Source organism: Drosophila montana, unplaced genomic scaffold (genome assembly GCF_035044405.1).
Source record: "Drosophila montana isolate Dmon_TW-CO22-7 unplaced genomic scaffold, ASM3504440v1 contig_3848_1, whole genome shotgun sequence".
Lineage (NCBI taxonomy): Eukaryota > Metazoa > Arthropoda > Insecta > Diptera > Drosophilidae > Drosophila > Drosophila montana.
Window position 1 is genome coordinate 1712148 of NW_026998720.1, and position 25046 is coordinate 1737193.

The window sequence follows — 25046 nt, forward strand, 5'->3', positions numbered from 1 at the left end:
AGTATATTATATCCTGTGGTATATTAGACTTGATTTAATATATATATATATTTATACATTTTCAACTAATTTTAGTACATATGATATACTTAATCATGCAATCCGCAGCGATTGCTAGATATATATATGCTAAGGTAAAGCCTCCTAATACCTAATATATATACTATTTATATTTTATAGATTTATTTTATTTTAATTATATAATTTCGTTCAGCTTTAAATTAAGACTAGAAAGTACAGGTAACTTACGAATACCTTCTATATATATATCTGATTCTTGAAGCTTAATTTAGCATGGCATTTTACATAAACTAAATTTACGTCCGATTGTCCCTATTAAAGCTTCAACTTCCCAGTTGAGTCAAAATTGGTTAGTTTGGTAAAAAAAATTTTAAAATGAAAATGCAAATGCAGTTTTAAATTAACTCTCAATTTTTGTTCGAACTCATCAAGTTTGGCAATCCTTCCAGAATATATCAACTTATTATAATACCCTCTACAAGCGTAAGCCAAAAAACTTTCCATCTATTTTTAAAGATTTCTTTTAAATATATATATTATTAACATACTGAACTCCACCCAATCATTTAGAATTTCGTTTTATTGATTTAAGCAAAATATGATATATGTATTTATTAAACAGTTTTTTTTTTGCTTTTGATTTTTTATTAGTTTTTATTTCAAGTCAGAAAAATATATATATAGGCATATATGTATATTATGTGTAAAACTGTGTTTTATAAAGTTGAAATCAATTTTCCGCTAGCTTAAAGAAATGTTTAACATAAATTGGATTTCGTATAAAGTAAGAACACAATAGTCGGTTCATGCCGACTATATATATATATATATCTGTATATATTTATATGCCCTGTACATAAAGTAAATGTTATTATTACATTTAATTGTTAATGGGTATTGCTGTTGCTTTTTGCGGAAATTAATGTTGGGACTAATACAGGGTATATAAATAACAATAAATCACAATAATTTTATGCAAATTTTCGCTAGAATTTATGTCTATTATTCTGCTCAGTTTGCTGCACATGCTACAAAAATATATATACATTATGTACTAGAATCTAGATCTTAAACGTGACACGAGAACAATTTCAATTTAATAGCTACGATCCGTTGCGCTACGAACCCCAGTCCCAAAACCGAAAATGATCTATTTGAAATGCAGGCCATCATCTGATATAGACATACATAGAGAAATGTGTGTGTGTGTGTGTGTATATATATTTATATATATTCTATATGTTGCATTGATACATATGATATGAGCTGAAAGCATTTGTTTGCAGTTACATATTTATAGGTTTACCGAATGGTACATATATAAATATATATGTATATCTGTGTAATATATAGTTACATGGATAGTTGCGTATAATACATAGATCGAAGCTTTATTGTACAGTTTTGATACGACACTCGAATTGGTCAATTTGTTAAAAATAATAGAATTTAGCGGTATATCTATATATAGATCGTATATATATATATGTATAAATATATATTTATGGGGTATATGCGGGCTTCTTGTCTAGGAATTGAAAATCTTTCTCTTTTCTTTTAGGTTACAAAATATAATAAAAAACAAAAACAATTTTGACGAACGATTGCGTTTCACAGTTTTGCTTTTCCCTCCATTGGGGCGGCGCCAGTAGAGTTGCGCACATATTTGGTCTCGGCGTTGGCAGCGCCAATGGCCACTCCTAAGAGGCGCTCGCTGCCTGCGGCCTGCTCGCCTGGCTGTGCGTCTGTGTCCGGGACGAGCGCACCTCACGCACATAGCATTCGCGGCAGACGCGCACCGCTTTTGTCAGACCATATTTGGGCAACGGTGCGGATGCATTCGAGCAGACGCCGCAAAAGACGCCGCCGCAGTTGCGGCAATGATGACGTCGCCGGAAGGCTGTGAATGGCGTTTGGCAGGACATGCAACGCGGCGCCTTGCCATCGGGTATCCAGGCAGGTGGCGACATTGTCGTTGTTGTTGATGATGTTGTGGTGGTGGCGGCTGCTGCTGCAGCTGCTGTTGTTGTCGTTGAGCCTATGGACGGCATCGATGCCGAGTTGCTATGCAGACGCCGGCGGCTGCCACTGCGCGTGCTTATGGGTGAATTGTTCTCCGAGCTGGAGCTGCTCGAGGAGGCGCTAGAAGGAGAATTGCTGCCAACGGAATTGTTGCGCTGTCGCTGCATTTGTAGCTGCAGTTGCGCCTGCTGTTGCTGTTGCAGCTGCTGCCGTTGTTCCTCCTGCAACGTGCCGCTGGTGGCTGCCTCCTGATCACCCAAACTGCGACTGCGCGCCACATGGCTGCGTGCCACTGTCGAGCTGTTGGAGCTGCTGCTGCTGCCGCCGCTGTTATTGTTGTTGTTGTAGCCGCCACCGGCCAAATCTATGGTATTGTTGCGCTGCATTGCCGCGCCCGCGGAGTGACGGGCTGCATTGGTGCTACCGTTGCCGCTGCCCATGTTGAACACATTGTCCAGCTCCGGATTGACCTCCTCGGCTGAGTAAATGCTTTGATTGGAGCCGGCGCTCTCTTGTATCACATCGTTTTCCGAGGCACGAAACTCGAATAGCTCCGATTCCTTTGTCTTTTCTGGTATATCAATATCCTCCTGGGACGAAGACATATTGATAAGGAACACGCTGCGCAATATCTGGCGCAGATCAGAGGCAAAATTTGTCTGCAGTTGATCGGCAACACCAGCAATGCAAACGAACAGACGGTGCAGCAGATTCTCAGTGCTCCTGTGGATAATATGATGATAATAGGTTACGCAATTGCCGCCATATATGCCGATATATATGTCAGAAGGATACTCACTTAAACTTAAGGCGCGCTGTGGTATTGCGCATGGCCAGCGACACATCATCGGAGAAGGACGAGGCATTGCTGGTATCGGCACTCGCCACGCCATGGCCATGATCCATTGTTTGCTGCTGCTCAGCGGTCGTCGACTCCCAATGCTCCTGGCTGCAACGTTTGCGTGCGCTGCGACTTGTGCGATGCGGATGCGTCTGATGGTGATGATGATGGTGACTTTGACTGTGCTGCTCCGCTTGTGCTGGCTGCTGCTGCTGATGATGCTGGCGGTGATGGTGATGGTGGTGATGGTGTCGATGATGATGGTGACTGTGACTGTGGTGCCGTTGTCGATGGCTTCCGCTGCGCATTGACTGCCCGCCGCCATTTGGTGTTTTGATTGTCAATTGCTGATTGCTTCCGGTCGTTTGCTCATTCTCGCTGCTGCTGCTGGGCAAACGCAGACGCTGCAGTGTGCGTCGTGCGGCCAACATGGCAGCACTGGTGCTGGGCTCCTCCTGCTGCTCTGATGGCTGCAGTTGCTCCCCTTGCTGCCGCTGCTGCTGCTCCTGTTCTGCGCCAAACTCATCGTCTTCGCTGGCCACGAAGTTGTCCGTGAGTGGCGCCGTTTGCGGTTGCAATAGATTGCCCAGATTTGTATTGGGTATTAGATAGCCGGAGGCACAATCCGCCGCTGCCACAATGGCCTTCAATTGTGCCTCAATATATTCATCCACATCGCTGTCGCTATCATCATTCAAGTCCTGCTCATCGCTGTCCAGCATACCACACTCCTCCTCATCGTCTTCCCCCTCCTCCTCCTCCACCTCATCATCATCATCATCCTCGCTCCAGTTGGCCGGCGGATTTGTGGAGGTCGTGGCCGCCGAAGAGGTGGATGCTATGGAATGAGAGGGCGTGGGCGAGGGCGCTGGCGAGGCTGTGGGCGTGCTGCCCGCTGAGAGCGACAACATGGACGGAGAGCGTGCGACTGCCTGTGTGGCTGCACTCGCACTGCCGCTGCTGTTGTTGTGGTTGTTGCTGTTGTTGTTGTTGCGATGATCCACCAGGCGTTCGACGGCTTTGTGCGGGCTTGTTGTACTGGTTTTTGTGCTGCCGCTGTCACTGCTGTTGGCATTGTTATTGTTGTTGTGGTTGTTGCTGCCGTTGTGCTCAGGACTGGGTGCCTCAATGCTGCTGTAGCCTAGTGGCACCTGCAGGCGAAACCAGAATAGATAAATAAAAGCGCCAATTACAAATTGAACGAGAAGACTAACCTTCGTGTTGATCTCTTCATTGGTGCAGAGCAGTTTCTCCAGCTGATACAGCTCCTGTTTGCTCAGGTTGCGCAACAGATCCCTGATCTTAATAAGTATTGTGCGAAATGGACGAAACATTTCGGAGAGCTCATCGCCCGGCATATCCATATTGAGCGGACCCTTTGCATAGATTACCAAACCGGCCACAATAGCCAATCGTGGTATAGAAAACATAAGGCCCGGATCGAAAGCATCCACCATGTCCTGATCGAGCAGTCCGATCTTCAGGGCACGCTGCAGCGTTTCCGAGAAGAGCACACCAATCCATTGCTGCATCTCGTATTCGTGACGCGACTTCACCTGCACCATGGCGCTCACATAGCTCAGTTCGAACTCGGCGAAGAGATGATCGAAGATCTTGAGACTCTCGTACAGCTGCTCGGTAGTCGAATCGTTAAAGTCCAGGTGAAGCGTCTTGCTGTTGGGCACATTGTTGCGCAGGCATTGATCGCGCAGCAGAACTCGCACATTGCTCAGACTTTTGGTGACGGCTTGGGCCAGCGGACGCATCTCTTTGCTCTCGGATTCGCGGTTCAAAATCGATGAGCCGGCGGCAAGGCACTCGGCGCCAAACCACAGCTGCCCGGCCAGGTTCTCCTGCAGCACTTCTTCCGGGAATTTGGCGCGAAAGGCACGCGGATCACGTTCTTCGCCCAGCAGCTCTTCCATAATCAAGTTGGTTATGGCCAACACTTTGTCCTGCAAACGATTAACCATATTTTAAAGATGACCCTTTAATTAGTAGGCGTGGCACTCACCTGATTCTGGCGCAGTCTGCTGACCAAGCGCGTGCACCGATCCGGCTCGGCGCGTCCATCGAAGCTGTCCAGCTCACTAGCCACGGCCGTCAGCGAACGGTCTGCATGGTAGAAACGTGCCAGCAAGGATTTGTCATCAGCCTGCAAGGAAGCGAGAGTAAACAGATAGGCATTACAAAAGGTGCTCTTATCAATGCAATAGGACGCAACTAAAGTGACGCAGCCTCACACACACACACACACACACACACGTACATTCGCTAACTGCGTTGCGAATTCATGTACATATTTCACAAGCACCGCATCACGTAATGGAACAAACAGCTAAACGCAGCTCAGGTGAGTAAGCGCCAGCAGCGATAGCTACTGGCAACTTCTGACGATAAACGTATACAGTGCTCGCTCGATATGATTAGCTATAATAGTAAGATGTGGTAACCTTGCAAAAGGCAGTGCAGCTTAATGCCGAAATATGTATGTACTATTTTATTGCATTCTTTGTAAAGTATTTAGATTTAAAATATTTGATTAGCTGGCTCGATTTACTAAAATTTGGGTTTAATACGATTTTTTCAGTATATTTCGGCTGCAACGCAACGAAGGACGCCGGTTCAAATCCATAAATAGATATGTATGTATATATTTTATAGGTTATATACATATATATACATATAACTTATATATACATATAACTCTCTCCCTCTCTTGAAAGTATCTTAATGAAACTTTGCAGGCAGTTCATGTGGGAAATTCGGCCGAGTTGGATCAAAAAATCGAAAATGCAATGTCAACAATCGGTGAGAAGTTGAGTTTCTTTATAAAAAACCGTTTTTGGTTTTTAAGAAATCATGATCAAGTTGTCCAAGTCCCACATTTAGGGTGGTCCTTATATTAAAGAAGAAATTATTTTGCATCGGAACTCATTACGCAGCACTCATAGGAATGATAGAATGGTAGTATAATATTTATAAACTTAGTTTTTCAAGATACTAAGCTGTTGAAAAGCAAAAATATGTCGAAATAGGTTCAACTTAAAATAAAAAAATAATTTGTAGATTATCTAGACTATCTTTATTTATTATGCTCGTAACAATGAGCCAAATGCTATATTTTATCCATTCTATTCTGCGAGTAAACAATGTGATTAGCTCTTGTCAAAGAGTGGGAACAGAAAAATAACGCTTCACGTATTAGCTGTATCTTTAGATATTTCTTGCGGTAGATCTAGATCTATATTAAAAATCATATGTTATTCATGAAGCCAAACTGCGCAATATGCAGAGTTACAACTTCACTGATCAAGATATATTTTTTTTATATAATTGTGTATAAATCCATTTTAATTCAATCCGCTAATTAAAATAAGTTAAGCATTCGTTGCTGCCAACTTGAGGCAAAAATCAGTAAGAGAGGCAATCTTCACTCTTCAGCTCTCTTGTTTGCTGTCTCTCTCTCGCTCTCGCGCCCTCTTTCTGTTAGCAAGTTAACGGCAGCTGAACTTGTTTAATTTTTGCTCTGCTGCTTTTTTTTTTCTTTCCTTTTGCTTTATTTATGCATTTGTGATCTGTTTAAATATGAAATAAAAAGCAGACGAAAGGCAACAGAGCTCAAATGCTAAATGCGTTGGAAGGAAACAGAAAACGTACGACGAAATGTGTTTATTATAAAGACAAACACGTCGAAAAAAACGTTGACTCCACAAACTGCGCAGTTCGACCAGCCAAGTTAAGAGAAGAACAGAGCATTAAGAGTGGGGGCAGCAAACGGGGCGAGGCAAAGGCAATTGCAAAAGTTTTGCGTACAAAAAAAAAATAATACGAAAAAATGTTTTAAGGGAAATTACGGCAATAAGAAACAACGGCAACAACAACAACCACGTCAAATACAATGAGAGAGATAGCTTAATTACCACGTTTCCAGTTCGTTTTCCAGTTAGTGAACGCCAACGAATGGCCAATAAGAAAACAAAACCAAAACTGAAAATGAATCACGCGCGAATCGATGAATGTGGAATAAGTAATAAAAACGTATAAAATGAAGTTAAGTCTTATACGTAGTTATACGTACATATACAAAAAAAAAATTGAACCGAAAGCGAGGCAACACTCAATGCCGACGTCAGCGTCAGTGCCTACGTTGTGTTGTTGTTGTTGGCGTCGTTGTTGTTGTTGCTACATGTGGCAATTCCATTTGTTTACACAACAATTAAACGTGCAATAAGCGAAACGCTGTGTGTGTGTGTGTGGGACTCTTGACTTTCGGTTCTTTGGGGCCATGTCTTAGGTAGAAGCATTATGTCTATTATATGTATATGTATGCAAGGTCGTGAGTAAATAGTTCAATGACTGCCGCCACTCAAGTTCTCACAGCCGCTCGCGCTCTTCTCTCCCTCTCTCTCTCTCTCTCTCTGTAACCGTCTCTTTCTGCTTTTGGTCAAAAAGCGACGTCGCAGTTGATCGACCATTTGTTGCTTAGCGCCAGATTTATTATGGCCATTCACTTGACGCCATTGCGACACTACGCAACACGTCAAACTGAGCATCGGCTTTGCCAAAACACAACTTAAATATCAATCAAATTTGATTGATAAAGAGCGTAACTTTGGTGAGCACTGCTTTTCGAGCGGATGCCAATGAACGACCTTAAAGTCCACAGCAAACACCTAATTAATTAATTAATTACACTTAGCTTATATTAAGTTTAATGCACGAATCTCAATTGCAATTAAAAGCAGAGAACCGCAGGCCTCAGACAAAACCAACAACACATGAATGTCTAATTAAATATTCCAGATGTGTTTTGGCCAGGTGTAATGTCGTTAGCTAGAGGTACAGCTTATGCCGGTTAAGGCGCCGTCAAGGATACATTAAAGACATTTTCTTAACTATAAATTTGAGGAAATCCAGCTTTATATTTATAATAGTTATATGATAATGCCTTGGATTGTGTATGCATATACTTATTTCTAATTGCCATCCAAAGTGTACTCTATATAGAATGTTTTTGTAAACAATTTACACACTGAGTCATCGATTTTCTTAGGTACAAAAGTATTAGTGCTCCACAAATTTCTGATAATAAGGTTTAATGATAATTTTGTAATGCGAATCGCATGAAATCAGTTTTGTTAGTTGATGATTGTTTTGTTGTGATGTGTTGTCGTTGCCCTTGAAAAAATAAAACTTGATCGCTTAACTTAACTTAAAAAAATACTATTTCTGAACTAACAAAAATGTTTACATCTTTTAAGGATTTACATTTTTTTAAAGAACATTTGGAAAGATTTATTATAATTTATTTTTTATTTAAAATAAATTTTAAAAACGCATTTTGCTATCTATAAATTAAAACGAGAAAGAAGTGCTATCTTCGGCACACCGAAGATTTAATACCCTTGCAGACCCAACCTTTTCAAAATGCTCATAGTGCTTTGCCCGTATCTAAGAAGCACAGGGAAAATAGTTAATGCCGAGTATGGTTAAGATATCTTGAAAAACAAAACAGGTTTCCATACAACAACTTAATTTTCGACCGATCGTTCCTATGGCAGCTATATGATATAGTTGCCCGATGTGAATAAGATTTTTGCATAAGTGGAGGGAGCATAGTAAAACTAATAAATGCCGAGTTTGGTCAAGATATCTTGAAAAACAAAAAAATTCCATACAACAGCATAATTTTCGACTGATCGTTCCTATGGCAGCTATATGATATAGTTGTCCGATCTTAGTAGAATTTTGCATATATATGGGGACCGTAGTAAAACTAATAAATACCGAGTTTGGTTAAGATATCTTGAAACACATAAAAATTTTCTATACAAAAACTTAATTTTCGACCGATCTTTCCTATGGCAGCTATATGATATAGTGGTCCGATCTTAATAGGATTTTGCATATATATGGGGAGCCTAGTAAAACTAATAAATACCGAGTTTGGTCAAGATAACTTTATAAACAAAAATGTTTTTCATACAAGAACCTACTTTTCGACCGATCGTTCCTATGGCAGCTATATGATATAGTGGTCCGATCCAGCTGGTTTTGACATATGAGCTGCGTGCAACAGAAAGAGGGAATTCTGCAAAGTTTCATAAAGATAGCTTTAAAACTGAGAGACTAGTTCGCATAGAAACAGACAGACGGACAGACGGACAGACGGACATGGCTATATCAACTCGGCTGTTGATACTGATCAAGAATATATATACTTTATGGGGTCGGAGATGTCTCCTTCTATGCGTTACACATTTCACGACAAAATTATAATACCCTCTGCAAGGGTATAAAAAATGCGTTTCATCAATGTTGGCAACATGAAATGCTGTCGCATAGTGTGATTAGGGGTAATCCCCATTACCCAATGCTATAATAATTGTTAATATGCATGTTTTTTTAGCAAACATGATAACAAACCGAAAGCAGTGTTGATTTAGAACAATTTGTACAGCTGTTTGATTTTAATTTAATGTTTGATATATAAACAATTGTACAGAATGTACAAATGGAAAGTAATATAAAATAATAGAATTTGAATAAAATCATAAAATTCAAGTGAAAATTTGCGGCTATGGAATGCGAATGGATAACAAAAATCGATATAAATACATTTGTGTAGCATGATCTTGAAATTCCTTAAAATAATACACTCTAAACTGCGCAAATAGAGCCCGCAGAAAGTCTTTTGAATACTAAATCCCATATGTTAAGGTAGTTTTAGTTATTTTTGGGAAATAATGCACAGAATATTTGAATTATTGCCTCAACTGGTTGATTGTAGCTTATCGCAACAACAGCAAAAAAAAAAAACCAATAATAATAAATTAAATGTGAGTAAGCGAATCGAATGTTGCTGATAGCACGCACACACTCTCACACTCACATATATATATATAAATATATATATGGCCACACTTATTGTAAACATATCAAAAGTCCAGGCAAACGAGACAAGTGTTTGCAAGCGCATGTAGACTTCGGGTGTGCGGTTGCAATTCGTATAAAAAATATGAAAATGAGACAACAATTTTGAATGCCAAGTCAATCATTTTCAGGCTACAGCAGTTGTTAAGGACACATTTTCTGACGTCAGACAAAAAGCGACCTCGCTGGCACAAAATGGCCAGCAACAGGCAACTGACACAGGTCCTTGAGCCGCCCGGGACGAGGACGAAGGCGAGCACGACCACGAGCAGGGGCAGGAGCAGGGGACAGCACTAAATTGCAGGCAGTTTTTAACCTCGACTGCAGCTGGAAAAATGAATGAGGTACTCAACGAGAAAATCCCCCTCCCCATATTGCACTCTTGAGTAGCGTCATGCGGTGGCGCCAAGCCGACTGCGAGCTCCCTTTCACAGCAACTGTTCGTCTATCTGTGGACGCACTTGACATTGAATACATGCTATGAGGTCGCATCTTTTCTGGCACTCAATCAGTTCAAAATTGGCAGGGACGAGGGGGGACAACAAGAAAGAGAAAATAAGAGAAAAATATTAGCAATTGAAAGCCTTGATTACACACAACAACAAGAATGCGAACGAGGTGGAGACCCAATGTTAACCCCACAACATGACCTTATAAGCATGAGCGCACACACATACATATATATATATATATATATATACATATCTGAACGATTGTATAACAGAATAAAGCAATATTTTGTGCGCTTCCCTGAGGCGCTGGCACCTGCTCCAAAACGATTAATTGCCAATTAGCGACGTGTGTGGGGCATGGAAGAGGGATGCTGTAGGGGCAGGGGTGAGGGGTGATTTCTATTGAAAAATCAATTGAATTTAATTGCTGTACAATTTATAACTAGAATTAGACTAGTGTCAAATTTAATAGAGTCGCAAACGGTGAGAAAATAATCAAACAACTAGCAGCTGTTCTTCTAGTATGCCCCAGGCCCCAGGCTCATGATAATTGCTGCCAGTTATCAGTAACTATGCTACAAATATACACACACACACACACACAGATACACACATGTACATAGGTTTGTCATTATAATCGGCATTCCAAGCAAAACAAAGAGCTTCAAATTTAGTAATCACCTCACACAGTACTTGACAAATGCCAAACACAGATAATTTTGTAGGTATACTTTTATAAATTTCAACTATGCTCACCATAAAAATATAAATATAAAGTAGAAAAACAATATGCGTCGCAAATAAAATAAGTTGAACAAAAATAATAAATTCGAACGGAATTAGAAGTTAAAAGCGTGCAACTTAATAGGAAACTGAGACTAAGAAACAGTGCAAATTATCATATAAGTACAGTTTTTAGTTGCGAAAATATAAATAAGAAGTTGTCAAAAAACTAGAATATATACCAAGATCTAGACGGGTTCGATCTAATATTATATTTTAAGCAATTTTTGAAAACAGAAGTTTATGGGAGTTTGAGGTGCTTAATTTTTTTTTACCATTATAGAGGGTATTATAATTTAGAATAGAAATGTGCAACGCATAGAAGGAGACATTTCCGGTCACTTTTTGGGATATATGTATATATTCTAGATCAGCATCAACAGTCGAGCTAATACAGTCTGTCTGTTCCAATGTGAACTAGTCTCTCAGTTTTAAAGCTATCAACATGAAACTTAGCATAGTCTTGCTGTTGCAGGCAGTACATATGTCGGAACCGGCCGGATCGAACCACTATATCATATATCTGCCACAGGAACGATCGGTCGAAAGTTAAGTACATGTATGAACAACTGTTTTTACATTGAGATCACTAAACCGAGCTCGGGCTTTATAAGTTCCACCTAGATCCTTATATAAATTAAAAAAGTTATCAACATCGGAACACTATATCATATAGCTGCCATAGGAAAAGTAGGTAATATGGCAAAATATTCTGTTTTCAACGATATTCCAACAAACTGCATTTTCGAGCTGCACATTCTCATATATCTGCAAAACGGAAATGTCTACAAGGGTATACTTTCTCATTTTAATTTATGGGAAATTTTTAGCTTAAAATATGTCAAAAATTGTTAAAATTTACTTTTTCAATTTAAATTCTATCCGACACTATGTGAAAATATATATGTTCCATATCATTTACATTGTTAATTTGTCTGCTGCCATTGCCGAGGTCTGATCTAGTTCCGTACCTGTAAACGAATTCGACTTATTTTATCGATTATATATCTTTTATCACCATGTCTAGCCACACAATCGAAAGTTATCAATTACATTAATAGGACAGATAATTGGTTTCTCCAAATGTAATCGAAGGTTTCGATTATAATTGTTGTTAATATAAACATATATGCATATATACATATGTATATACATGTATATATAAACTTTTATATTGAATATAAAAATGAATCAATCGATTAATATAAGGAAACTGATCTAAAATATACGTAAACCTAGATGTATAACTGAAATTAAAAGCCATAACCGAAAACGTTTGTTCTCACAGAACAGTTAACAGAATTGGCAATATCATTTACTCAGACAAATTGCTATATATAAACTATAGCATTTGGTAATTGTTCCTAATTACGATTGTGCTTAATAGGAGCTTCCGAGGAATTAAATTAGCTTTACGATTTGATTTACAGGCATTAAGTGTCACGCAAGCCCAACTGAAATTGAATTAGATATATATGTATACAAACGAAAAATGTATGCCTAGATATTCGAATATACATACATATACATATATATTTTCACTTTCGATAAACAGGCAATGCACGAATTCGAACTGAGTGTAAAAATACAAATGCGATTGTGAAATTGTCGCCTTTGGCAATGGTGTCGATAATTGGGGAACTGTCTCAACAAGGGAAATGAGCGCAATTTAATGAGGCGGCAAAATGTGAGTCATGGTCAAATTAATTATATAAATAAATGATAATCCCCATATGCATATACATACATATACATATATGCACGAATGCACAGCAGTAGCTACTGCAAAAGATTAACAAAAACAAATCAATGCAAACCCCACCTCACAGCATTTGCCAGGAAGAATTTATAGGCGCAATAATTATTCTCATTTATGCCGAGTGCAAAGATAAAGACAATAAAAGAATATTAAAGCAAAAATAAATAAAAGTCCATGTGGCGTAAAATTAGCTGAGAAAAAAAAACATTAATTATGAAACGAGAAAAACGCATGATTCAAACGAATTTGTTCAGGCTTTAACGTCATTATTGATCTGAAACAAAAGAAGAAAAACTTTTAACTTTTATTTCCGGGCAATTCGTAATGCATTGCCTCCGGATTGCGAGTGCATTCAACTTGCAAAGCAAAAAATATAACTAAAGGCAAAAATAAATTAAAATTCCCTTTATATTCGACAAGCATAAGTGCAAAATCCGGTAAAAAGTTAAACGGAAGTTAAGCTAACTCTCAGGCATAACTCTCTCGATTCAGGTTCTATTCGCCGAAATTTTAATGCAGCCCCGTTTTAGAGTCAACAAAAGTGGCAAAAATTAAACATTTTATTATGTCACAATTTATTCAATTTGTTAACAAATAAAAGGCCACATTTGCATACATTTCCAAACAAACATGCAAGTGATAGAAAGCGACAGATAGAGAAACACAGAGAGAGAGAGAGAGCGAGAGAGGGGTAGAGATAGAGCGAATGAGAGAGAGAGGGGTATAGATAGAGCGAGTGGGAGAGAGTGATAGAGAGGGCTTCAGATAGACCGAGTGAATAACCAAACAAACAAACTAATGCGGAAGAGGCGACAACAGGCGAACAAACAGGGGCAAAAACAAAAGCCATTCCAATAAATTGAATAATAGCCGCGTTGGGTTTGGGCCAGTTTAGGCCGCAATACCAACTGGGCTGACCCGATTACATATTCATGAGTCGTGGCGAGGCAACGTAAACCTTCCATCATATCATTCTTATGTCATTTGTTGATATAATTTCAACTTGATCGGAGTATCTAAGAAGACATTTTAAATAATTTTTTAAATGAAAACAAATAACAGTACCTCTAGTCGAGAATTCCCGACTGAAAGATACCCTACAATCTTTCGAGATTTCTTATACATATATATAGATACATAACCACACATGCATCGCAAGTTGCGCGTTTTTGACTATCTTCGGTGTCTATTGTCCGATCTTTTTTGGAACATAAATATGTTATTAAAACGAGCCTAAATACCGCAGCGCAAGGCTTTCGTATTCAATTTTTGGGGAGAGTTTTTCCAAAAATAAAATATTCTGGATATGTGTAAGCTATACGTAAGTCTGCGTACCAAAATATGTCTAGCAAAATGTACGCTTTTTAAACATAAGAAATATTAAGCAAAGCTTCCGTTTTTCTGTCCAGAAGAGATTTGTTCTTTCGTATTTTATAATATAATCATTAAATATAAATACAAAATTGGTTTCCTCTTATCGCCCGCATTTTTGTTGAATACTTTAAATAGCTTTCAGTGCATTAAGACTATCAAGCACTATGGCATTTTCTTTATATAGCAACAACAATTGCACATCAGTGCGCTTTATCAGATTTGCATGCCAAGAGGCACACGTAAATGGAATATTTATAGACAATATATGTAGATAAATGATATAGGTTTATATTAATAAACGTGCCGCACTCGCAGCCCAAGCTACTGCATGAATATAGTATTTTATTAGATAAAAGCCTACGCAGGCAAGTTTATAGTTTATAAGTAGTTGTACTAACTAAAAGTAATAAATATTATTTTAAACAATTTTGTTTTCTTTCACATTTTTGCTCATCTTTTAGTGTGACCTTCCTACGCGTCTGGCGACCCACTTACAAAGAGGCACTACAGTCGCCTCGAGTTTAAGTGAATTTTGCAAGCCCGAGACAAAAAGCGGGTTAAACCAAACATTAACTGGCTCAGCTCAGCTCAGGGGCTGCTCGGTTCAGCCACGGATCTGTTGTGATTATAAAGCAACGCTTTATTCCCATCCACAGGCGCCACAGTTTGTTGCCCATTGATGACAAAGATGATGAACCGCAAACGCTTTCACTTTTCTTTACGTTTTGTTTATTTTATACCCTGAACCCATTGCAAATGGGTAAATGGGGTATTATGATTATGTACAAGAAGCATCTCCCACAACATAAAGTAGGTTCTTGCTCAGCATCAGCAGTCCATCAAGTTTGGTTTGAGTCATCGATAGCTTGGACCGTATCCACCAAATCTTTTATCCTAGCTTTTATGAGCTAGCGTATAAACAGATGCAATATATTTCACTTGTTGGATACCTGCCTACTTTTGGAGGCACAGTCTGGGGCTTATAATTTTATACACATTTGTACATATATCAACTTTAATCCGTGAAAATTAGTTGATCAGGAACACATTTCTCATAGTGAGAGCCGTAGGGACAAAGAGGCACAGCAGCGTAGAGTTTCAGGGTATCTCCCAGTCGTGCACTCTCCACTAGAGCACTCTTAATTGCTTTTACGTGGGTTGAGGTTAGAGTGCAAGCTACGCAGCGTTTAATCATTCGACATGCGTTGTCCGCACTCGGAAGTGACGCGTCGCTAATTGAATAACCAGAGATATTCTCAGTTAGCCAGCAAGTGGTCTGTGGGAGACGGTGGGGGGCGTTGCTTTGCTCGCAGCACGCGCAGCAGTTCCAGTTTCACAGCACCAAATTTACCTACCCCCAGCAACCCGACCCGTCTCCCTCTCTCTCTTTCTCTCGCTCTCTAGCTAGCTTTCGCATCTCATTGATATGCCAGGCAGTGCGCGTGGTCTTATGCAACTGCCGCTTTGAGCAATTGATAAGGCTGCTCTGTAGGGCACACTCTCGGGTAGTCTAACCTGGGCTTCACTCTGTTCGTTGGGATTAGGTAATATGTGTGTATGTACGAGTGCCTCGGTGGCTATTCGAAAGTAGGAGATTGGCTGCTGGCCAGTGCATTGCACTGCTCGCAATGCAGACGCCGACGACGTCGACGACGACGACGGTGCGACGATGCGACGAGATCGATTCGATGTGAATGGTGAAAATTTCACCGCTTTTACTTTTCCCATTGCACACGGTCAGCGGTCTGCTTGGCTATAAATACTTATATATATATATTTTTTTTATTTTTTGGTTGGAAAATGTTGCTGTCAGCGCGCGTCGGGTAAACACGTAAGCCGTAAACGTAATAATTGACATATTGGCGCAGACAACGCTGCGCCAAACCACCTGCAGAGGTGGCCAAGCCAGAAGATGGCCCGGTCTGGTCGCAGTAGCGAAAAGGAAAAGGGGGGCTTTTACTTTGGCATATGGCATCAACATGTATTTAATTGTAACGTTTACCGTTTGCAATCAGATCCAAACTAAGTAGGATCCATCAACAATCAAATACAGACAGCTGTTGGAGTGAGTTTGAGCTTTATGTGATAACAAAGAGCTGTCAAATAAGCTCGGCAACATCAAAAAACTAATGGGATTTATTTCAGAAATCAAAACTCATGATTCACGACGGCCAAACAATGATATACAACGAGAATGGCTGGCGCAGCCAACTTAATACCTGCCTCTCATGTTGCCAGATCGGTGTAAGAAATCAAAAATGTTCTTTACTTTTTTGTGCCTCTCTTTATGCTGTCTATAGACATGGCGTTTCCCAATCACACACAATTACCAGACTGTCGAAAAAGGAATAACAATGTTAAAGTAAAAACAACTTCCAATTATTGTTAAGATTTTTTGTACTGGCGCAGCCAATGCTGCCAGATCGTTGTCAAAACCCAAATGTCTTTTGTCGCTAATATCAAAATTCATTCCTTTACGATTTCAAAATAAAAAATATACTTCGATCAAGCTCAGTTATGGCTATCAAGCAGACTTGATAATGCTTGACTATTTTATGAAATGTTATTGCAGCCAACTTAACGAGCACTCAATCAAATAGTGTTGCCAGCTTGTTGTTAGAAATTAATAATCTCTCCACACTCGTACATTTATTGCTACATATTATTTTCTAATTCCCTCCCCTTTTACTTTTTAATGCAGCCGAATGAAGCTCAAAGTTACGACTCTCACAATTGCCACTCTCGCATGAACTCATGAAAATGTCATGAAAAGTTATTCAATAGCAACGTTAACAATCTCCCATCGACTAGACAACTTTCGTACCTTGCATTATCGCATTAGATGCAAGATTTATGTAGATTATGCCAACAAATCGCAGCTCTACAATAAAAAATAAAATGAAAAACATTGCCAGGCCAATTAACAGCCAAGGCTTTTTTGCAGTTCGAGATTTTCACTCGGCAATCGAAGCTCGTAAATAACCGATTAAACATTCACACTCTGTTAATTTAGCTTATGTATGTAAGTGTATACATATGCAATACATTTTCCGAAATGCTCAACTGACTCAGTTGTGCGCTGCCTGCCTTCATTCACTCAATACTTTTCACAATTCATCAATTTTAAGTGTTGTTATCACTTGTTTTCCTGGTGCTTGAGCCCCATGCGTCACAAAGGGCGTACTAAACAGCGCACTAAGTACACACACACACACACGCACACGCACACACACACACACGTACACACAATTGATTACATTTATTAATATGCATGTGTAGAGTTTTCATAGTTCCCAATGGAAAAGTTACAGATACGCAGAATATTTTACACTGATTCTGTCAAGCCAAAGTCTGAACAGTAGGTGAATTATATTTTGAAAATATCGACACTTAAATACCCTTTTGAGAATCTTCATATTGATACGTTTGAGCTCATAAAAAAGAATTTAAACTGAAGAGTTGAAAAATATTCAAAAAAAAAGGTTTTCAACAGGTCGTTTCATAGGAAGTTGTTCGATAACCTTATATATGTAAGTTAGGTGCACAGTTTGACTCGTAGTTAGTTTATTTAAACGATCTTTCCTGTAAAATGTGTAATATGTGTGTATTGCAATGTGGCCTATTCAAATATACATATGCATCATATATAATGTCTGCAAACAAAATACAGATCTATGCCCGCTTTTATCAAACTGTTTTAAAATTAGCAAACAGTTTAGATACAATTAAGTTAAATTCCAACAACTATAAACGTTTATTCTTGATAGTTTCAAAGATGAATTCTCCGATGTGTTACACTTTAAGTGAACTATCTAAATTACCGAGTGGAAGTGTATTAAGAAAACACTTTAATTCATCGTCGTATCAACAACAAATAAATTGGTTAAACCGCTTACGAAATTCTTTCCAGCGATAAAAATCACGTGCAAATCACGTCATTTGGGAAAAGCACAGTTCAGCGAATTAATTTAAATGATATCCAAGTGCAAAAGCATGTGAAACACTCGTGAATAGACCGAATCAAAATCGTGCATTTCTTTATTATTTATGTTAAGCCAGTGTGTGTGTGTCGTAATATTCAGATGGCATTTTCTGGGCTTTACTAGAAGAACCAACCAAATGGGGCCAACTAAAATGAGCGCAGAGCAAAAGTTGTTAACAGACGGCGGCGTCAACAGCGGCACATGTCAATATGGCCCAAATTGTATGAGCCAATGGATAACAGGTTCTTGTTGTTGTTGTTGTTGTTGTAGCTGTGGGCACGCGCAACAGGCCGCGTCCGCCATTCACTTGACGACACCAATAGCAGACACACACACACGTCCACATACACACACACACACACACATAGACACAAACACACAGACTGCTGCAGTCTCATTTTGATTAACGGTACGTATGCGCATCGCACTCATTCATAAAGTCTATTTGCTTTTTGTAAGTTTACACTGCACGAAAATCAGGTGCACTGCGTTTAGTCAAAATGTGATTTACAATATGAATAAATAAATTTATGAAAATTGTTTAAGACTGATTGAATCAATAAAAAGAATAATTTAAATCTCAATATATCAACAACAAAAATCAATAAAAAACATAGCCTAAATCTGATTGAATGATATGTTTGCTTTTTAACAATATAAAACATAAAACCTGCATTTAAAGCAACTAGATCAACACTTTCTTAACTTATTTCAGCACGTTCGCTAATATAAATAATATACATAGAACTACTTTCCCAACAATAACAACAATCAGTTAAGCTTCCTAAAGTTTCTTTTGAATTTTGGAGTAGGGTTACCACCTCAAGGTCTTTAAACAACATCATTTTCATTAAAAAGACTAAAATCGGGGTCGCCACTTGTTAGACCCAAGCTTTTTTCCTTAAGTAATTTCTGGTATTTCTCGGCTAGTTGTTAAAGGTACGACAACTATGCCAGATATAAAGCAGCTCCACTTTTATGATATCTGCCGATATTCTCGCTCAAGGTTGCCATCTTAAGCGAACATTACGTGGCACATTAAACAGTTTACATTTTTCAAATGTCACATATGCATTAACAATAAAATCAACATTGTTATCACAAAGTATTATTAACTATCAAGCTGGCGAGCACTCTTACATCTTACAAAGTCGTCTATTTGTTTTTCCAGTGCATGAAAGAGTTTAATTTGAGTATTTGTCGTGTGTGTGTAATTAAAGTAGCCGTGGCACTGCCATTACCAATATTAAGTATACAATTAGCAACTGTACTTTGCCACTGGTCTTGAGTATTTCATTTCATTTCTATTTTGTTTCATTTGCTTCCTCAACATGAAATGGACATATTGCGTTTGTGGTTGCTTTATAAAATTTTCTCGCATTTTGTTGTTATTTTTGTTGCTTATTTTATAGGGTTAAGAAAGCGTTACGAAATGAATTTTCAACAGGCAGTCGGCGTTTTGAGAGTGACGTGCAATTCAACCTCCATTGCCCTGCAAGTCAGAGTCAGTTACTTGCAACATATATTTATATTTCTCGCTCTCTCCCTCTCCCTCTCTCCCTCTCTCTATTGCTATCTAGCCAATTGAAAGAAAGCTCTTTGGGCCACAGAGATTTGTGTCAAAAATGACTGTTAAATGTTTTTATTATTATTTTTTTTTCGTATTTTCTTATTGTAATTGTTGCCATTTTGCCTGCTCATGTTTTTTCTTTGCACAAGCAGCATTTTTATCGCGGCAGACAGAGTTTACTGTGTTAATGGACCCTTTGTGCTGATGGCGCGAACTTAAGTGCTTTACCCTTGCAACATACTCCGAATGCAGAGAAACCCGAATTGTAATTGTGGAAAAATTAAATAAATGTGGATACATATTTGAGTATAAACGAAAACCTTAATTATTAAAGCCAAACCCAGTCCGAAACAAACAAAAATAAACTCTTTTCAGGGTGCCAATGATACATTTGTTTCTCTCTCTTCCTTAGATTTTGTATAACAACAAGCGTAACTTTTCTATGAACATTTTCTGCTACTTTACGATACCCTATAAAAAAGCAATTGGAGCCAGATTTCACTATTTATAATTTTTTTTTTCGCTGACAAGCTATAAAACAATTCAATGCCAACATTAATCGAGTTAATGACACACAATTCAAATAGGCAAGTTTTAAGGCAATATAAAACGTATGTATAATACGTAGTACGTATAATGAGGCAGTCGAAGAGATCCCAACACAGAAGTGTAAAAATAGAGAACTGAATAAAATTGCAAATTGTGATTGTTCACATTCCGTGTTTCATAATTATATGAACAACAGGTAGCAGGCGGTGCAAAGACGTTAAGATCGGAGAGGTGGGAGGTAGGCAGATCAACTCAAATACTATATAACATACACACGGAAATTTGGAATCAGCACACCCACAAACAACATATAAGCTGATAGATAAATAAATATAAGCCACGTGTACCTCTAGTAATTTGCATATGCATATGTGTACATAGAATAAACGCAATATTTATTGAACAGCTCTAGACTTGTAAGCATATACACATATTTTACAATAGAGTGCACATTGAACTCTAATCTTGTTTATTACATAATGCTTGTAATAATTCACCTGGCCGGTGTATAGTAGGTGTATTCACGATTGTGCCCATTTGATAATCAATTGCAAAACCAAGGCAATGAAGCTGTCCCCTTGTTGCAATTGTTTTAGCTTTTACTGGATTTATTTTGGCTGTGCTTTGTTTTCAGGTACATTTTTAAAAATTGTTGCATAGCTTAAATGTATTGTTGTCTATTTTAAATATAGCGTTGCCACATAGTGAAAATGTCATTTGGAAGACCTAAGAAATCCGGCAACTATTGCGCTGAAGACTTAGCTACAAACAATGCTTTTCTTTTTAAGTATGTATGTAAAAAGAGACTGATATACTTTGGCCACACTTGCCTTGATTTATTAGCCAGCGACTTCGCTCAGAATCGCAAGACAAAAGCAAAACAAAGGAAAGTAGCCGCAAAGCCACAAAAAAAAAAACAAGACACACACACACACTTTAACACAAACAATAACGGCAACAATGAAGCACCAGGAAGCATCTGACGGATTACACATGTGCAGTCAATGAAAGAAAATGAGTGCGAGAGTGAGAGGACGCAGACAGAGTGCAAAAACTATGCTGCATTTTCTATTTCATTCATTCGCCTGCTGACTTTGCCGCCTCTTCTACTACTTTGATGTTGGAAAACGTAACGTTATTTACGAGGTTTGCAAGGCAAGAGTAGGCAAACAAAGAAGTGTGTTAGTGAACAGCGCAAAAAGAAAAGCAAGACTAAAAAGAAATTGCAACAACAACACAAAACACTAGGGAAGCAACCGGAAAGTGAAGCAACTCAAAAAGCTGCTTCAATTTATTTGTATTATATGCATACATACATACATATGTGCAAAAACAAAAGGAGAGAGAGGAACAAAAATTAATTCCACGATGCATTAGTATGCGCATGCATGTGTACACATGCACATATGTGCATTTCCAGTGGCTTATGTGCATATAAAAAAAACTTTAATGAATTTATTGCATTGCAGTGCAGCGAGCGTAGAAATTTTCAATTAAACGCAAAGGAAAATTGTACTATAAAAACAGCTATAAAAATTGGGTAAAGCAGAAGAAATTGATAAATGGGAAATGGGAAGCACCTAAATCGATTGAGCCATGCTGAACCAAAGTGATGTGCATGTGTGTGTGTGTGTGTGTGCGATATTAACTTGGACGTAGGCCCATATTGTGGGTAATACCAAACGAATTGACCGTGTATGCCGTTAGATAATCACGTATATGTACAAATGTGTGTCTTTAATCTAACTGCATTTGCCATACCCTCTAATGTTCCTGACACAAATTTTTTAGATGTTTAACTGTACCTTATATATACGTACATATTTATATGCATATGGTCCGTCATATCGGATTTAATCGGGCGAGCTCTATTCTATTATACCAATTTTAAATCTTGTCTAATCTCTACAGTTATTTTATATGCAAGCGAGATAGAAGGCTACAATTCCAGAATCAAATCAATAATACAAACATGACAGATTGCCAAAAGCTTTCTTTTTCTAAACAACAAAATAAAAATGATATAAAATTATAAATTATTACAGCATATTTATAATTAAACAATTTCCTTAACCCTATTTCTGTAAATTGTCACAAATTACCCAGTATAGTTAATATTTTACATCATTTTGAAAATGACTTCCACTTGACGAGGTCACAAATATAAGACTCTGATTTTAAACTGATTTTTAAATGGATTTTTGCGTGTAAATTGCTTCTAATTTCATTTTATACACTTCACATTTGTATATGTATTTGAACATAGCTTGTGAAATGAGCAGAGCGGACGGCAATCAAAACGTCAAGCAGATTGATAGATTGACGTGCGATTGCAGTTAAGAGCAACAAGGGAAGATACAACACTTAAATCGTGAGTGTGGGGGGGGAGTGAAACATTATTTTTGGAACAGTATAAAATGAAAAAGATCTTAACGGGACACATTATATTTCCAGGAAGCACCGTGAGAGCGTCAAGCGATTCGTCTTGCGCCTAAATTTAGAATTCAATGAATTTGTATTTGGAAATTTCTTTTATTTTGAGTGATGTTTGAGGCTAAAAATAACTAAAACTGAAATGCTCGATACAATACTAATAAAAAATCTGATATATCTAATTAGACTCGAGTCGATTTGTGCAATGCTTATAATTGGAAGAGTTTTCAATTGGAAATTCCAGGTTTTTTTCCATTGAAATGAGCTGCCTGGCAAAACAACAAAAATTCCCAGTCAACGCGGCCATTTTCAAAGTCGTCTCAGACAATTACATACGTACACATATATATACACGTATTACTAAATACGTATACATATGTATGTACATATATACATACATGCCTTTATTAAAATCAAGAACAGAATCAAAATTACTATACGTAGTTCGCAATTTACAACACGAACAGACTGATGGCTACTGTTGTTCTTGTTGTCGTTGTGTTGTTTCTTTTTGTTGTTATTGTTTGTGCTGTATCAAGTGTTGTGTTCCGCACATGTTGCCAATTTGTATAGTGTGGGTAACGTATGCAGTTTTCACATCTTAATGCAACTGCCTGCGCGCTAGTGTTGGTAAATGTTGCGGCTGTTGTTGTTGTGCTAGCTGGTTTCCAACTTCTGCCAACGTCAGCGAATTAATCATGCAAGCCCCAGTGCCAGCGATTACAATAGCTAACTACGAATGAGGAAAATAAAAATTGCGGTTAAAACGCAGCTGGCCGTGTGTGTGAGAGGGAGAGGAAAAGAGACTGAGCCAGCCAGGGCCAAAGCAGCACTGTGATGACGTCACAAGCGCACACAGCCGCACGCTACTTCTCGCTGCTTGACACCATTTTCGCTATTGCTCTTAATTAATTACAGGTCTCCTTCATTATATTTTTTCTTTGTAATATATTTTTAAATGATAAGCAGAGACCAACACAGAGTGAGACGCTCCAACTATTATCATAATTATAGAACTGAAGTGTGTGCGTGTGTGTGAGAGTACTAACAAATGCAAATTAGGTTATCAGCGTTTTGATGTTGCTTTCTGTTGGCATACGCACCTTCGGTTTATTTAGCCACTTGCGAAATGTATCCATGGTTCAGCTTGGCCGTCCCGTTACCGTCAGCTGAACAGCTGTTAAAACTTTAACTGAGCCACCGTCTCTCTCCACCCCACTACTACACACCGATGACAATTAATCTGTGTGTAAGCAGGCTGTCAAATGACTAGCAGTTGGCGCCGATTTGCTCCAATAGATGGCGTCGTTGTCGTCCTTGCCCAACGCGCGCGACTGGCACACAACAACAATAACATAAACGAAATGGCGCGTATGACAAATCCAAACAAAACAATAGCAAATATGCAAGAGAGCACAATAACAACTATGTGTCTGGGTGTCTGTGTGCCTGTGTTTTGTTTGTGTGTGTACTATGTTCTGTTTACTGCTTGGCCACACTGCGTTCAATACAAGCGCATATGCATGCGTGTGTGTGTTGTGTGTAAGTATGTATGTTCGACTTTGTGCGCTACTGTTGCATTCGCGTTGTTGGATTTTCACTTTTCGGGCATTTTCAATGCATTTTATCGAATTTTACACTTTTTGTATAACTTGAAATTGCTTCGTCTCATGCTTCTTTTTATTTTGTAACTTTACAAGTGCTAAATTAATTTTCTTTTTGTTAAATGCCTTTCGCACTTGGCTTCGTATATTCGTATTCGGTTTGCTTTCAACACACACGCGTGACTGTTGCGTGCTCTTTCACTATCCAAAAATCATTTGAACTGCATTTCTTTATGTGGAAATTGCGTCGATTTGTTAAAATTCTTGAAATATGTTGAAACTATATCAGAACACAATTGGAAAATAGGTTTTTTTGCGAAAAAACCATTGAACTCGCGCAACACTTATCCGCCCTACCGTCTAAACAAGCGAAGCACGTACGTTGCGTTCAAAGATTTTTTTCGACTAACATATGTTAAGATTTTTTTGTTATTTAAAATAATGTAAACGGAATGTTAACACGCTAACCATCGATAAGATATTCGATAGCTATCGATGCTCTTACACATTAGAAATGGTACGCTGGTCAAACTCATTTTCGCTAACACAATAGACTTCGATAGAAGAATATCACGTGCTCCAATTATGTTGCTATTCGAGTAGATAACGACTGAACATTGTCAATTTGTTGGCCGATTTTGGCTTATTACTTTTACTTTACTCGTTGCAAGCAAAAACGTATTGTGCATTAACAGCTTCTTTACATGCTCTTATTTGCG

General features: G+C 38.4%; 1 protein-coding gene across 2 annotated transcripts; it reads right to left on the reverse strand.

The window, feature by feature from the left end:
* Window positions 1-700: 700 nt before the first annotated feature.
* On the reverse strand, window positions 701-24714 carry LOC135438654 (lateral signaling target protein 2 homolog). Of its 2 annotated transcripts, none has more exons than XM_064697037.1 (5): window positions 23827-24714; window positions 4899-5039; window positions 4099-4839; window positions 2843-4035; window positions 701-2766 (listed from the first exon to the last, which is right to left on the reverse strand). In XM_064697037.1, the coding sequence occupies exons 1-5, from the start codon at window positions 23860-23862 to the stop codon at window positions 1722-1724; spliced, it is 3156 nt and encodes a 1051-aa protein (XP_064553107.1). In that variant the 5' UTR covers window positions 23863-24714; the 3' UTR covers window positions 701-1721. The 2 variants fall into 2 exon arrangements, with proteins under 2 accessions (XP_064553107.1, XP_064553108.1); XM_064697038.1 differs by lacking the exon at window positions 23827-24714 and adding an exon at window positions 6808-6826.
* Window positions 24715-25046: the final 332 nt, after the last annotated feature.

Bases quoted from the DNA above. Each gene is read 5' to 3' on its own strand.
- LOC135438654 (XM_064697037.1), bottom strand. From the start codon at position 23,862: ATGGATACATTTCGCAAGTGGCTAAATAAACCGAAG. The intron at 4,840-4,898 runs GTGAGTGCCACG...AATCGTTTGCAG, and splicing joins GCAGACTGCGCCAGAATCAG to GACAAAGTGTTGGCCATAAC. The intron at 2,767-2,842 runs GTGAGTATCCTT...TATTATCCACAG, and splicing joins ACAGCGCGCCTTAAGTTTAA to GAGCACTGAGAATCTGCTGC.